At 38.7% G+C, this 15,700-nt stretch overlaps 2 protein-coding genes across 6 annotated transcripts in view; both read left to right on the top strand.

The window, feature by feature from the left end:
* The first annotated feature begins 40 nt into the window (after positions 1-40).
* On the top strand, positions 41-4,974 carry LOC112575731. Of its 2 annotated transcripts, XM_025257735.1 has the most exons (6): positions 41-1,514; positions 2,072-2,139; positions 2,843-3,392; positions 3,649-3,752; positions 4,278-4,335; positions 4,627-4,974. In XM_025257735.1, exons 1-6 carry the CDS (start codon positions 65-67, stop codon positions 4,947-4,949), a joined length of 2,553 nt encoding a protein of 850 aa, XP_025113520.1. In that variant the 5' UTR covers positions 41-64; the 3' UTR covers positions 4,950-4,974. The 2 variants fall into 2 exon arrangements, with proteins under 2 accessions (XP_025113520.1, XP_025113530.1); XM_025257745.1 differs by lacking the exons at positions 3,649-3,752; positions 4,278-4,335.
* LOC112575746 (protein ZGRF1-like) overlaps positions 4,950-15,700 on the top strand; it is a 17,067-nt gene continuing 6,316 nt past the window's right edge. The window contains exons 1-11 of one of the 4 annotated variants that reach the window (XR_003101685.1): positions 4,950-6,204; positions 7,346-7,484; positions 8,051-8,134; positions 8,826-8,977; positions 9,335-9,547; positions 9,874-9,970; positions 11,150-11,296; positions 11,491-11,608; positions 13,039-13,139; positions 14,250-14,376; positions 14,575-14,708. Coding sequence is in view for 2 of the 4 variants with exons in the window: in XM_025257763.1 (XP_025113548.1) it covers positions 14,328-14,376; positions 14,575-14,734; positions 15,105-15,182; positions 15,454-15,540 (374 nt within the window). In the remaining 2 variants the exon portion in view is untranslated. Of the gene's footprint in view, positions 6,205-7,345; positions 7,485-8,050; positions 8,135-8,825; positions 8,978-9,334; positions 9,548-9,873; positions 9,971-11,149; positions 11,297-11,490; positions 11,609-13,038; positions 13,140-14,249; positions 14,377-14,574; positions 14,735-15,104; positions 15,183-15,453; positions 15,541-15,700 lie in introns of those variants that run through there. The other 3 variants (XR_003101686.1, XM_025257763.1, XM_025257771.1) reach the window with 3 other exon arrangements.

The raw sequence follows: 15,700 nt of genomic DNA on the forward strand, positions 1-15,700 counted from the left end.
GAATTTAGGGACAGCAGACACAAACGCAATCCATGCAGAGGATAAACACTCTGATAAAAGTGTAATGTATGATTCCGAGATTCTTAATTCCGTACAGTCAGAGGTTACTTTGAGAAAAATGGTACAAACACACAAGGGCAGCCTCATCCATTGCAACCCCACTTGTCTGGAGCTGGATTTCATTAGTCCAGCTGTAGATAACAGTGTAAAGACTGCTGCTTGCTTTGAATTGTCTAGTCCCAAACTTAATGATAGCTTTGGAAACAGCCTTGTAGATACAGAAGAAATTAAGTGTCATGATCAGATCCTTGCTGGGAATATAAGCCAGAATGAAGAAGACAGATGTGAAGGTACTGTCATTTCCAGTATTTGCACAGAAGAGTACAGAACTTTTGGGCAGGTCTGTGAAACAAAAGGAAACAATGCAAATGGTAAAGAGACGGGGCCAAAGAATGGAGATAAAAGTTTAGTGGAGAAGAACCAGGATGGTGGTGTACAAGGGCTGGCTAATGTGACATTTGTACCCAAGACTGTTGCATATGAAAAGGAGTCGTTTGAGGCTAGAGAGACCATTCCAAGCTGGAAAACTCTCATGGACATTGACATAAGTCCCGAAGATGTTTTCACTTGCAGGTCTTCTCAGTTTGAGGAATCTAGAAGTGTTGATAAGTTTACTCATCCCACTGCTAAAGACAATGAAAGATTAGGCAACCAGGAATGTGGAGCAGAAATCATGCTGAGAGGTCCTTGTAAAGGTACATCCAGTAATTTGGAGTCATTTGTCACAAAAGGCAAAATAAGTTTGCAAGATGTTTCTCATGCTGCTAAAAATGGTGATGACAATAACAGCAGCATTTCTCAGAAGTCCAAGTCATCAACAAGAGATGTCACTATTCCCCTCTCAGCTTTATCTCTACCGTCATCATCAGCCTCATTGTTTACAGATAGTAATAACACTTTTAAAAGCATGTTAAAAGAAACTAATACCATCACACAACTGGAATCTAGAAAACTTTGCAGTAATTTACATGTAGAGAGTCATACAGAACACTTGTCTCTAAGAGAGAATAGCAGTAAAACAACCTCTAGCAGTGATTTCTCATGTTACCATGAGACAGAAGCAGATAACCCATCTCATAGCTTTGGAAACAAATGTCCACCAGAACTTTCAAGTGCATTAGATGATGCAGCCATGGTTGAATGCTTTCATCATTCAAACCTTTCGTATTGTAAACAAGAATGCAAGTCGTCATTGGAAGCACCCTTACCAGAAGTGAAAGATGGGAAGAGTACAACTATGCATACTCCAGTGTATCAGTCCTTTCAAACAGTTTCAGATGTGATGGACAGTGTAGGATGTGTTCTGCATTCCTTTCCTTCACGGGAAAAAGATTCTCAACAATCTGCCATGTCATCCCCAAGGCTAGGGCAGGCTGAGAATCTTGATGAATCCCCATTGACAAACATGCAAGGGGGCTTAGTTTTGGAAGGTCAAAATATCAATCCAAGTTCAGGTGAGTAAACTTGAGGTGACTTTAAGAGTAACTTTAAAAAAAGCTGATGTGAGAGACTTGTGTGAAACTGTGCTGTGATCTGTAGTGTGTGTTTCAGGTGTGAATACCACCAAAGATATAAGTAAATCTGTGGCTGACGCATCAGTGCTAAGGTCAAATAATAAGATTGTTTCTTGAATGACTTGCCATTTTGTATGTTACAAAGGCTCAGCATGTCAGATATTTAGGGCTTGCCATGCCACAAAGCAACCAGACTAAACTAGCTAAAAAAAGATGTCTTGACCATAATAATAATGAATGTGTTTGTGGAACTTAATCCATGGCTCAAGGCTCACAGACACAACTACTCATAGGAATTTTTACTCAGGAAACCAACCGAATAAATATAAACAATACATGCAAGAGTTAATTAAAATGCCTGGAAAGAAGTGGGTCTTGAATGTTAATCTGAAAACTGAGGGAGAGTGAAGCAGACAGGAAGAAAATTCCAAAGCTGAGGTCTATAGACAATGGCTATTCTGGTCTTTACCTTACAGGATTTTTTTTTTTTCTTTCAGGGAGTATTAATCCTTTTGTTGGCTTGGATGATGTAGAGGAACCAGAAAAGCAGAATATTGCTGAAGTGGTCAGTGTTAATGTTCATTTTGTAATTTATCTTTCTTTCTTTCGTTTCTTGTCCTAGCTTATCTTTCCCAACCATAACAATGCTAAGTTATGACAGATGGTGGTTTTTATCAGTGGTCATCTAATCCTGAATGTGTCTTGTTTTATCCAAATGGTGGGAGCAATACCCCTTTCCTTTTTATCCTTCTCACCCACGTCACTCTGGGCTTTTTCCTCTACTTGTTGTTTCTGATTATCCAGTTATGATTGCATTTGCTTCACATCACTATTCACCCTATCCTGCTTTTTTTGGTAATCCAGTCATGAATTTGTCTTGTTTGCATAACAAATTATCGATCTCACATATCAAAATCTCTACCTATTTTCTTTATCTTATGAAAAGAAATGTGGAGAATTATGTTTTCCACTCTAACCCACTCCATTCACACATTATTTTTGTATAATTTTAGAAGAATAACCTGTATGTGCACATTTCCATTTGTTTTTGTGGATTGTACCATCAGTGGTTGTGGCAAGACACATTTAAGACTAACTTTGTCATCAGCACCAAAAGTTTCCTTTACATTAGGGACAGAGATATAACATTTCTCAAGCAAAGAGATCAGACTGAAGGCTCAATAATTCATAGACTAGAACTCGAAGAAATTTTGTTTTGTAAATGAAAGAGTAGTGTCCAGACACTAGCTTTCAATCCTTTGTCCTAGGTCTCTGCTAAGCTGACAGGTTACAAGGTGCAGGGCATGGTGTCTAGTGATATTGTCCGTCGTCACATGTCGCCAAGACCAGCTACGAGTAACATGAGACGTTCTTTGCTGTCATTGCCTATCTATGATCGGTGGACCCAAAGAGATGCAGGAACGGAAAATGTTGATCCTGAAAAATTGCGGATCTGGTCAACACTGGAGGTGGAGTGCAATGAAAATAAAGAGATAAATAACATGGTGGACTTATTTTCTGTAAAGAGGAATAATGACACCTCATTCCACAGTTGGTGTCACCAGAGAAACAATGATGGGTTTAGATGCATACATGAGCAAAAGAGTGAGAAAATTCTAGATTACTGGAATTCAAAAGCAACTGATCACAGCTTGTGTCTTATGCCACCCCATGAGGGCACAGTTTGCTTGTCTTTGGCTGAGCCTGGAGACGTAAAAAACAGAAATGTCAAATCCCCTGTAATGTTTCACTTAAAACCAAAGTCACCAAGCATGTCAACTCCTTGGACACCAGAAGCCAAATTACAATCATTTTCAGGTACCTTTAACAGTAAAGTTTTCTTGGTCATGGAGTCTGTGAAATTGTCTGTGAATTAAACTTCCTTAGGGAAGAAACTGCTGCATATGTGTGTGTGTTTTGTGTGTGCACACACATGTGCATGTCTGCATGCATTACCAATATTTTGCTGCATATCTGTACATTTATCTGTGAGGAGATTTTGTAAAGATCAGTAAGATGTTGCAAGTTGGATTGTTGTTACCTCTCAAGTGAGAGATCCTTATGGATGTCTCAGATGCTGACTCTGAGGACCCAGACAAGAGTTTCTTTTTAGACCAGAACATTGGAAGGCCTCATTTGGTGAAGTCTCCACACATTTCGATGCAGTTTGACACTGTCGTAAGTCATCTGGATGAATTTTTAACAAAACTTGGCATCCAATGCACTCAGAATGAATCCAAGGGCAAAATAAATATCTATCACCAAAGTCCGTGTTTTACTAAAACGTGACCATGGTCCATGTGTTGCTAAAACACCAACAAGGTTGCATCAACTTACAAAAGGGACCCAGCCATGCAGTGAATAATTGCATTTTGCTTATAGGATAACTAGATATAATTATTATTCACAAGACATCAGTCGCATTAATTCCATTCTTTTCCACCACAACCATCATATTATCTGTTATAATCATCATCATAACCATCATTTCTTCTGTATTTTTTGCTGATTTCCTCACAATGTGAAAGAGATATCTAATACCCTTTAGACAGTGCTGATATTTTAGCTAGATGCATTTACACAGCTTCTCACAATGCATTTGATCTTGATCTTCTCTTTAATTAATCCACATTAAGATACTGTAGTTTTCTATGTTTAACTTTATCTTTTTAAGTTCAAGATTAATTTTAATTCTGTTTGCAGCAAAACTTCTGTCATAATCATGAAAGAAGTCTGCAAATAGTCCCAAATGCTATTAAAGGTCAGTGTCTGATTACTTTCTTTTTAGGGGGAGATGGGTTTTTTCCAAACATGCATTAAAATATGCGTTTTCCATTAAGAATAAACAAATCCTGAGTTATTCTGTGCTAAGACTTTTTAACTGTAAGCACATTTAAAAGCAAACCTCCAGCTGCAAGAATGTGAAATAGTGTTAGGAAAGACTATTGCTAGTTCCAACTTTCAAGGAGATTCTTCAGCAGTTTCAGGTGTTCCCTAGACAAAACTATTATGCCATCTCATATACAAAGTATTGATATGTCTCTTATTGCAGATGTCAACCATATGATGGATGCTTCACAGAAACATGATCCACCATTGGTCAGTGTTGGTGATCAGTATAGTAAATTTACTAAAAGAGGCATTTCCATTTGGAGTCCTCAGCATGCTTCCTTGAGTGAACTCAGTATGCAGGTGTGTGGAAGAAAACATAGTGCAGGAACTCTAAGCCCTAAAGTACCAGAGTTTGAAGTGCATGACAAGGATGCTGAGACAAACATCAAATGTCTCGACTCTACTCAAACAAGTCTCAAGCCAGAAACTTCAGATGTTGGTGGTGCATCACATCCACGGCTTTCTTTATATTCAGGAATGTAAAGATTTTACCCAAAAGCAAGGATTGCAGAGATGTGGGTACATGGGGCAGCAAAATCTATCTGTAAATGGTAACATTGGTAGGAATTTATCATCTAGGATATATCCTTTTGGCACAAAGACTTCTGTGCTTGAACTAACAAGGGAAGGAAATAGTTCTGAGCTTATACCAACTCAGCGTTTAGGTGACATTCAGACGATGCATACAAGTGAAGCTATCACAGAGGCTTCTGCCACAATGCTAGGGGCCACAGGTTCCATGGAAACAATTAAGGAAGATGGTAATTGGAAAGAAGAGAGTAAAGTGCCTGGCAGCTTCAGCTTGGAGAAGGCAGAACTTGCAGACTTGAGCCAAGATGTTAGTGAAATCTTTTCTGATTCTGACTTTGGGGAAGAAGCTTGTGTTCGGACTATGGGCAAAGTGGAAATGGGTGTTAATCCATCTTCACTTGTGGACAGATCATCATCATCAGATATGGATGTACAAAGAAGGAAGAGTAAGGCTGAAACAGCGGAAGGCTCTCCTGTCTGTTTATTTTCTGGACTGCCCAAAAGGGAAAAAGAAACCCAGAATACTTGTTTATCTCCATTGATAACTGTCTGGAATGATGCTTTGGACAAAAGTTTGCACGATGAAGGTGCATATTCATCCTACAAAGGTAAAGTGCACTCAAAAGTAGGATATACTGTTCCACAAGGAACTGAGAATCATAGAAATGAAAAAATAAATAGCCCTACTGATGATGAGGATGATGATGATGCTGTCACAGTTCCAGATAGTACATCTCTCAAACTGAAAGCTAGCAGACTGCTTCAGAAATTTCCACTCAGTAAGTGGACTTCATGCGGGCAGATAAAGCAAAATAAGGTAGATTATCAACCACTTGGCCATGCAGAGAAAACAGCCAGAAACTTCAAAAATAGCAGCACTGACACCTGTCTGGTTACCACTGAAACAGATGTGCTGCTTTTACCATCTGCACAACCAGACAGTCCTCCTCTTGACTTGAGTCCAACACACCTTTCAGCTCCTGATACCTCTTTGCTGTTGAAGGCCACATCTCTTACCCCTTTGCATGACACCTGGTTTCAAGAAGACCAGGCAGGTGAATGGGAACAAACAACTTATGGTGTTCAAGGTCCCTTGTCTATGGGATCAAAGCGATCCTGTGCAGAGGTGGAGGCATCAAGAAAAATTGGTCTGCCCAAGTTTAAGAAACCAAGCCTTGTGATAGGAAGTTGTTGGCCTAGCTCCCAGGTGAGTATTGAATGTGGCCAGTGTGGAAGTGCGCACGTAGCTGTGTAATGGAATTGGGTATTAAGAACTGAGGCATTAATTTTGACTCCCAAAAAGATATCTGTCTGTTGGGTTTGTCTTATTACCACGTTCATACAGATACTTGTATTCCCGTCTCTCCTTTCATATGGGTGTTGGATGTGTGCCATTTCTTAAATGCTTGGTGCTTGCTTTACCGTCATTATCCTACTCTCATTCTTCTCCCTTTGTTGTTTTTTTTTTGTACTTTTATATTTTTTTGTACTGCTGTGTGTTCTTCATACTGCTGTGTTTCACATGCTGTTATGTATTTCTTGTGCTGCTGTATGTTCTTTGTACTGCTATGTGTTTCGTATGCTGCTGTGTGTCTTTTGTGCTTTATGGTGTGTTTTATTTGCTGATGTGTGTTCCTCAAGTTGCTGTTTGCCCCTCATGGTTTTATGTATTTCTCAGGCTGTGTTTTTTTCTGCTGTTTCAAGTGCCGCTCTTCTTTTGAAAGGCTGTGTAACTCACTGTCGAGCAGGAAGTGCACTGTTTAAAGTGATGATAGTGACTGTTGTTGTTACCTTTAAATGTTGATGTCCCACAGTCATTTTTTTTTTTATAATTGGGAAACATGATACAGATGTACAAAGAGATAATTCCTAAAGGATTTTCTTTTATGCTGATGATCATGTTACTAGTACAGTACAACTTTACTGATCTACAAGGATAATTGCAGTTAGTGATCATACGTTAGCAATATGCAAAAGTATATGCTCATGTTGACTACGGTAAATAAGTTTTCTCTCTCTCTATATATACACACACACAACATCATGGCCAATAGAATTCATCAAGTATATGGCATGTGGAACGAATGTTTTCAAAACAAAAATTTTCTTTGTTGGCAGAAATATTCCCCCTGTATTTTTAGCATTACTTTGGATTTTTTTCTTGTTAATGTCATTTATAATATTAATTGTATTAAAGTTTTATGTTGAGAGTTACTGACAATTACTGTCTCTTTGTTTTCATGGTCTTCAGTCTAGAATCTGCTTTTTTTCCCTGCTCTGTGTTAGGTATATTTTCAGTGATGGTAAATGCTTTTTGAGATATAAATGTTTCATCGTTCTTTCTATAGCAACATCTGTGCCATGAATTGCTGTTTCCAAACAAGGAGGATGTGGAAAATCAAGCTACACCCCTTCGACAAATCAGAATTCCCACGTCATTTGATTCTGCACTGATGTACAAGAACACCCTTATTGCAGCTGTGACAGGTAAATTTGCTCTCAAACTGTTCATATATTACTTTAAAAATATCAGCTTTGGTATAAGCATGGTACATGTACTGCTATTTAATTTTTGCAGTTATAATAATTTTGTAATACTACTCAGACTACTGTTCATCCCTTGTTTATTTATATAAAGATCATGAAAATACAAGCATTTTATTTGAAACTGCAATTTAGTCATATTTCTTTATACCTTACATAGTCGTATTTTATTTGCTGTTCGGAGAGAAATTATCCTGGGAAGACCCTAAAAAGATCTTTGGTGTTTGCTTAGAAACAATTGGTAGGTAGTAAAAGTAATACATTGTGCGAAATGCAGAGAACAAGGGATGAAAGAATCAAAACAGCCACATGGACAAGGAGAACATTCCAGAATAGAGTTGCAGACTGCACTGTGGACATCATTTCTACAGTAGTTTCTTCAGTCTGATGTGTCAATTCCTTGTGGGGTGTAAGCAGTGAGGGGTCTTTAGAATTGTCCGCCATATTCTCGGTGTTTGTGTGCTTCTTTAAACCTGCATTTAATTTTGATTCTTTTGAACTGTCTGCAGAGCATTTGAATGTTCAGCTGTTTGATCTGGCCAAATCTTACCATTCTGCCATGGCAGGCATTGATTTGTCTGAGTTCACTGCAGGTACGCTTGCAACTGCTCCGCACATAGATGAATTGGCTCAAGTGCCATGCAGCACTGTGACATACAGCATTCATCCCTTGCTCTAGTTCATAACCTAGCAACATGAAATGTTAAGAAACAATGGATGTTATATAAAATGTATCGATTAATAATTTATTTCAACAGGCTTATAGATAAAATAACATTTGAAGTTTGTTTTATAGAAAACGTGATTAAAATGATCAGAAATTGTAAAGTTTCTATTCCAGAACTCATTTTTCTTTTCGTTGGCTTGATTGCAGTTCAGTTATATGGCTCTTGATTGCTATTGTAGTTGGCAGGGTAATGCTTACCGTGATTATTTCAGTCCAGGTTCTTTATGATCAAAGGCATTGCCAAATTAAATAAACTTAATTGTAGAACTAAACAGTTTTTATTGTTATAGGCAAATAAGCAAAGTTTGAATGTACAGCTTGCAGGTATTGCTACCCAAGATAGAGAACACTGCATGTAAGTTTCAGGTGTCACTGCCCAGAGTACTGTATGTGAGTGGCAGGTGTTGGTATCCAGAGTAGAGAATACTGCATGTAAGCGGCAGGTATTGCTATTTAAGATGGATAGTATTTCATGCTTTGCTATCCAAGTAGAGAGTTAACTACATAAAAGTTGTGGCATAGCTAGCAGTAAGAGTACAGCTGATTTACATTTGCAGATGCAATCAAGAGTGGCATCCCCAGTGCTGGGAACACTAACCCTGCATGTAAATGTGGCATACCATCCAAAGTAGTCCAAGTGAAGAAAGAAGGCCCCAACAAGGGCCGTCTCTTTTATGCCTGTCCAGGCCCCAGAGACAAGCAGTGCAAGGTGGTCTGTTTATCTAAAATCTATGAATTCTTGGCATGTCTACTCATGCTATGAAAGTTTTCATTGATTAAAGTAACAGTATTTGTTTAAAGAGACTAGTAACAAAATTTTTTTTTCTCAATTTTTTTTAAAGCTTTTAAATTCCTTTGAGGATTGCTGATAAAATATATTCTGACTTCCCATAAAATGATGATAATCTTTATACATGTGCAGGAGGTTGAGTGTTACCATCACCACAGAAATGTTCACTCACTTGATCGCTGAAATTCTGAAATTGAAATTTTATATTTTCGTTGCATTATGTCTGGGTGGAGAGCTCTAATTTCTTACATTAAAATGATTTCACTCTGTCAAAAGTTTTTTCAGTGGCTAGATCAGACTGGTCCTGTTAGTACTACACAGCAGCAAAACTGCAAGAGCCAGTCAACCACAGCACTTGACTGCAGACGTACCAAGCTTGGGGATGGTGACAGCATCATGACCTACTGCCAAGGCCACCGCCTGTCTCTGTACTGTCAGTGCCTTTTTGTAATCCGTGCTGAAGATCGGTTTCACAAGCAAGGGAATCATGTGAGTTCTAACTTGAACATTGTTTGCAGAACCATATTACTCACTGGCACTTTCATGGGTGCAGTTATTATTACAAATACAACAAAATTTACATATATCAGAATTTAGGAATAAAGACTTGTGCTCGAGATATTTTCCATTACTACTCTCTTTTAATGACATATGATTGTAAGGCTAGACTGCATGCCTGCTTCTAGGATAGCTGTACACTTGGTCATAACTGCTAGTTGTCAGATGTGCAAAATATTGTTTTGTTTACATTGAGGGATGTGCAAGTAAATGCTTGTATTTTGCAGTTGTTTATGTGTTTATACTTTCATGCTCAGCAGCAAATTAGAACAAGACAGTGGGATGAGAACGCAGTGAAGAAAAACATCTATATCAAACTGCCAAAGAAAATTTCTTCTTCTGTTAGTGCTAAAGGTAAAGTGCCTTTACACATGGTATCATTACATCCCCGGTTAATTATTACCATTGGCTGGATGTTATCAGTGAAAATCAGTGTGTCTGTTGGAGCCTTGTATATCTAGACTTGTGCACTCATAATTTATGTATGAGGTTATTTATCTGTTAGAAGAACGGTATACAGAATGGAAAAGACAATGCTGTGCAAGAACTGATGGTTCAAATAAAACTTTACTGTCTGTCCAAGGCAGTCCAAGACAAATTTTTCTCTTGCTTTCAATCACTACACAAACAAACATAATATAAGAATATATATATACACACACACATAAAACATGATGGGCAGACATAGGTACCATACATGACATTCAACACACATACACCTACACCCTCTCACACATACACATGAACCTCCTAAGAAGGTTATGGTAGGCCTACAAGTCCTTGTGCCTTTTATTTAGCAATGTGATTGCTGCTGGTACGAAGGACCTCTGGTAAGCAGTTTTTCCCACACGTAACATTCTGTAGCGCCTGCCCAAGGGCAACAGCTAAAATCTGGAATTGAGAGAGTGTGTTTGGTCTGAGGTACTTTCATGGAGATACAAGTCAGAAAGTGGCATCTGTAGTGTACCAGTAATTTTATTTGTCTGGGGAATGACTGGCCAGCCTTTCCTTGTCTTTGATAAGGAGGCGACCATACCAGTAGGTGATGTTAAAATATGAAAAGCTCTTAACAAAAGACTTGTTAACAGTTTCTAGCACCTGAGAGCTGACGCTGAAGCTGTAGTTTCCTCAAAATGTGCAGTAGTTGCTGCTCTTTTTTTACACTTTGTTCGTGTGATCTTTAGAGGAGAACCTTAATTCTATCACTGTTCCAAGGTACTTAAAACTGACAACCCTCTACACCTGCTGTCCTTTGATTTGAGTTGGTGGCCATCTCCTCTGTTTTTTTAAACATTCAGCTCCAGAAAGCTGTGATCAAACCAGTCCTCCAGTTCCCCCACTTACACTTTGTTTTCTTTTCTCGTATTTAAAGACTTGTTTTTTGTAGTTTGAATTAAATGAACTTTGTGACCTTTTATAGGCTGTTTTACTAGAGTAAAAAAGGAAAAAAATTCTGTTTAAAAAGACTCTTTACTAAGATAACCCACAAAACTGTTGTATATTATTGCATAAACTTCACATGACTGGATCCAGATGACTTGTGGATAATCTCAAGGAGCATGAGCTTTGGGCAGCAGGAAACATTTATTGCACGCAGCACCTTTCACGGGCCAAACGCTAATGGAGAAGTGGCTGTGGAGCCACTGAACCGCTTTTTACCTTCTGCTTGGAATGATGGATGTTAGTTTGTTACTAAAATTTATTGTGCAAAAGTATTGAAAATGTGAAGAAAAACTAGAAAGAGAGAAATAAATTTCTTTGGTTGTGAATAATTAAAAGGAGAAATACAGTTTAAGTTCAGTTCATCTGATAATGTATTTATTTCTTGGCTCAATCATTCACACATGTTTAAAATCTGTTTCTGTATCTGACAGGTCTTTGCTATGCACTGCATGCAGGGAATGCAGCCACAGAGTTGGGATGTATAATAAATCTGCAGGAACATGTCAACATGACAACACTGCCCATACTTCCTCATCTTCTCACAAATGTGTGAGTGCAATGTTTAATCTTGAGAATTATTTTTACTGTGGAAAGTGGGGTCGGAGAGGAGGTTTGGCTTTTGGGAATATTCTTCTTCTTATTCCTTTTCACCCCCAGTGAAGCATAGGGCCGCAACTACAACACGCCATTGGATCCGGCTCTGGGCATTCCTTTCCAGTTGGGTCTTTGTCATACCACCTGCCTCCGTCTAGCTGTGGACTGATCTGCTCCATGTTTGTGTAGGTCTCCCAATCCTGCGCCTCTCCTGTGGGTTGCAGTCCAGAGCTTGTCTCAAATTTTCGGCTGGCTTTCGCAAGGTGTGACCGATCCAGCCCCACTTCCGCTTCTTGATGTCTTAGCTAGCAGGCTTTTGGTTGGTTCTTTCTCCCCCAGGTCTGTATTGGAGGGCCATCTGATGTTGAGGATGTGGCGCAGATATCTGTTGACAAATGTCTGAATTTTGTTGGTGATGGTCACACGCTATGTCTCAGATTCATATAGAAGAACTGATTTTATGTTTGCACCGAAGATACAGATCTTAGTGTGTACAGATAATGCCTTGGAGTTCCAGATAGGTCGCAGGGTGGGGAATGCAAGCCTGACTTATTTATTCGACTTCTTACCTCCTCATCTGCACCTCCATCTTTGCTGACTTCGACTTAAGCACTTCTTTTTACTGTTGGTTTTGACACTGATTGATCCTCTACTTTCCTTTTCTCTAGGAATACAAAGCTGTTATTAATTACATGATGTTTACATGTATCAATGTGTATATCTGTGTGTTGTGTGTGTTATGATATAGGTAGGGATACTCTGTGCCCCTGTGTTCATTGTGCTTGACTTTTCAGGAGATTGTCCACCTAAGGCTTTCTCAGTCCAGTGGCTGCAAATTTCTGTTTTCACACTAGTTGTAATGGGTAGTTGATATTTTTGGGGAAGTGAAAAGCAGGAGAAAGTTGAGTTCAGATTTCAATCTTCTCTGCTCAGATATAATAGCCACTTGGGTATGGGTCCTATGTATCATAAAACTAAAATCTTGAAATAAAAAAATAAAGTAGAATAAAACCATAAATTTAATTAATCTGCACTTCAATTTGCCATTAAGGCTTTAACTTGCATGATTTAAGCTATGTACTGCATAATTCGGACCTCAGTTGTGTTAACATGGAGTGACCAAGGGTCATATAATGACTATAGTCATGATCCTAACCCTTTGCATCTGTTCTTCTGATTGAGATGTAATCCTGATAGTGCATGTCTGAAGACTTGTGATGCAGCTAATATTAAAATAATAATAACATATATATAGCGCTTTTCCCTAGCACCAAAGCTGAAATGGTATAGTTAAATATGAAGTCAGAAAATTGAAGGTGGAAGGAAAAATGAAGCCAACTGCAGCAGTAGGTTGACTGACATTCCACATTTCCTAATTTTGACAGAAAGAATGGAGGACTTAGTAAGAATGCAGTCAGGGGTGGTTTCAGAGCTCCACTAGCCATGGACCTGCCATGCCAAACTTCATCTGCCTGCCCAGTATGTGGTAAGCTATCTTGTACTCAGGTCAAAACCAGTTAATAGTCTGTTGTCAACCTGAGTAGCCGCATCCTGGTAATTATTTTTGTTCCTGTTGTGACTCTCTAAACCAATATTTCTATTCATTGTGTGCAAGTTGTTCATCTTCCAGTGTGGCCATCATTACTTCACGATTGTATTTCAGTGCTGAAGTTTTTTTCCACCTGTAAATTTCTCGGAATATAATTCAAAACATATGTTGACAGTCTTTGAAAAGAGGTCGTAGTTGATGATCTTTACTCTGCATATGTGGAGGTTAGCATTAGGTAACCTGAATTTAAACTGGAGATGGTGTATTCATGGTGGGTGGATGGGTGGGAGGGGAGAGGTGGGGTTCTGTGTAGTAGTAGCAGTCAGCGGGGACAAAGGTTTGGGGAAGGTAATGGGTGCAGATATTTATGAGGGGCCGAGAAGGGAGGAATCAGGGAGATAAATAAAGCAGCAAGCATGGAGAAAAACCCTACAGCACAAAATTTTGACTTTGATATTTTCACTACATAGAGGTCAACTTCGACTTCACTGCAACCCTGTCCTGACCATTGTCGTGGATAAGTGTGTCTGTAATTAAACATAATAATAAAGACTTTCCAGACTTAGCAGAAGGCTCAATGCACTTTATAAGATAAAGGCTAATAAATGTGCATAACATACAGACAGTCTAATATATGTCAGCAAACAAATAAAGAAAAAAATTAAAAACACAAAGGAAAGTATAAAATCCAGCTGTGCTGTCGTTGACGTTAGTGGAAGGCTTGGGTCGTTGCTCTGCTATATTACATCCTCTATGTAGACCAAGATTGTGAGTTGTTACAGTTCATATCTGCAACTCGGAAAGTTGTTGTGTACTCTTTGGACGTGAGTTGAAGACAAGATCTTATCTTGTAAGATCATAAGATCTTATCTTTCAATGTTTTTCTTCGTGAAATATTTTCTTTTCTTTAAGACTGAATTTTCTCATTTTTGTTTAACTTTTTGTGGACAGCATATCACATATAGATTGAGAATGCCAGAAGATTCAAACCCAGTACCCTTAGCTGTAAACTTTGATTCTGTAATTCCCTGTATTGTATTTATGCAGAAAGAACTGGCTGATGAATTCATAGCAAATTACAAGCTTAACCATGACCAAGGCACAGCACTGCAGAAAGTGGCAGACATGATGAACAAGGAAAGTGCATCACTGCAGCCTATCCTGCTAGTGCATGGCAAGTATAGATGGACTTTGTTTTTGGAAGTTAGTTTCAGGTAGGACTACACTTTGATATTTTTCTGAAGCCTTGAAGGGTTATTTCCTATTTGTAAAACTGAATTTTCTTTTAAATTTGTCCAAGTTTTAGTTGATTTTTATAGGATAAAAGCCGAATTATGCGAAGACATGGCAACATTTGTGTTCATTGTTGCAGGTGTATTTGGTGCTGGCAAGAGTTTTTTGCTATCCGTGCTGATTTTGTTTGTGGTGGAGCTTTTTCAGCGCAATGAAAGTTATGCACCAGGTGTACCGTTTCCATGGAAACTACTGTTGTCATCTACCACTAACGTAGCAGTGGATCGTGTTCTGCAAGGGTCAGTGTTTAAATCTTCGCCCCAGTTACTGTACAGAAGCCATGCCTGAATTTCAGGCATGCAAGAATGACTTTTCACACCTGACTGCCTGTAGTAGGCAGCAGTATCTGAGTGCTGCTATAGATATACTTGCTCAAAAACCCATTGCTCAGCATTTTTATGACAATCATGTTGTCATAGTTCAGCTGTTTGTGGTCAATGGTGCTCAAAGGACCTATATCATAAGAGGTGTTACAGGCTGTTAATAATTTTGCTGCATTGAATCTGTTTAAAATTATTCTTATTGTTAAACACAAGGCTCCTACTTATTTGAAAGAACCTGGTATTGAGAACATTGCCACCTAGGATTTGATACTTGCTGTGTTTGTAGGCTCCTAGACCTTGGTTTTGAGGACTTTGTGCGCGTGGGCAGTGTCAAGAAGATTGCCAAGCCAGTGCTTCCTTACAGGTAAAACAATCGAGAGCCTATTAATGTGGGTAACAGCAATCATCAGCATAGACTATGTATCTCTATCATCCTATCAGACCATCAGCTCTGTGTCTTGTGACTGATTTTCTCTTCAAACCTTATGAAGAGGGAGGGGGGATAAGTCATGCATGTCTTTCTATGATGATGCAGCAGCATGGAATTTTTTTTTAATGATTCATGTAGCTGTTTCTTAATTGTTGATATCAAGTTATACAGCCTTAGTTTTTACACTGCTTGCTTTTTTCTGCAGTGTTCATGCAACCGGCACAGATAGCCAGGAGCTCAAAGACCTGCAGGAAATGCTACTGAGCAGCAGCATAACACCAGCAGAAAAACAGTGAGTTGATGTCACTCTATTGTCCCCATAGTCAATAGATTGTGTGACTTTTTCATGCATCAGATGTTCACAAGATTCACAGCAATCAGCTTGTGCTTGCTTCTTATCTGATAATAAACCTCTTTGTGCTGACTTAAAAATGATCTCTGCTCATATTATT

The sequence above is a fragment of the Pomacea canaliculata genome, linkage group LG1, assembly GCF_003073045.1.
Source record: "Pomacea canaliculata isolate SZHN2017 linkage group LG1, ASM307304v1, whole genome shotgun sequence".
NCBI classification, from domain to species: domain Eukaryota; kingdom Metazoa; phylum Mollusca; class Gastropoda; order Architaenioglossa; family Ampullariidae; genus Pomacea; species Pomacea canaliculata.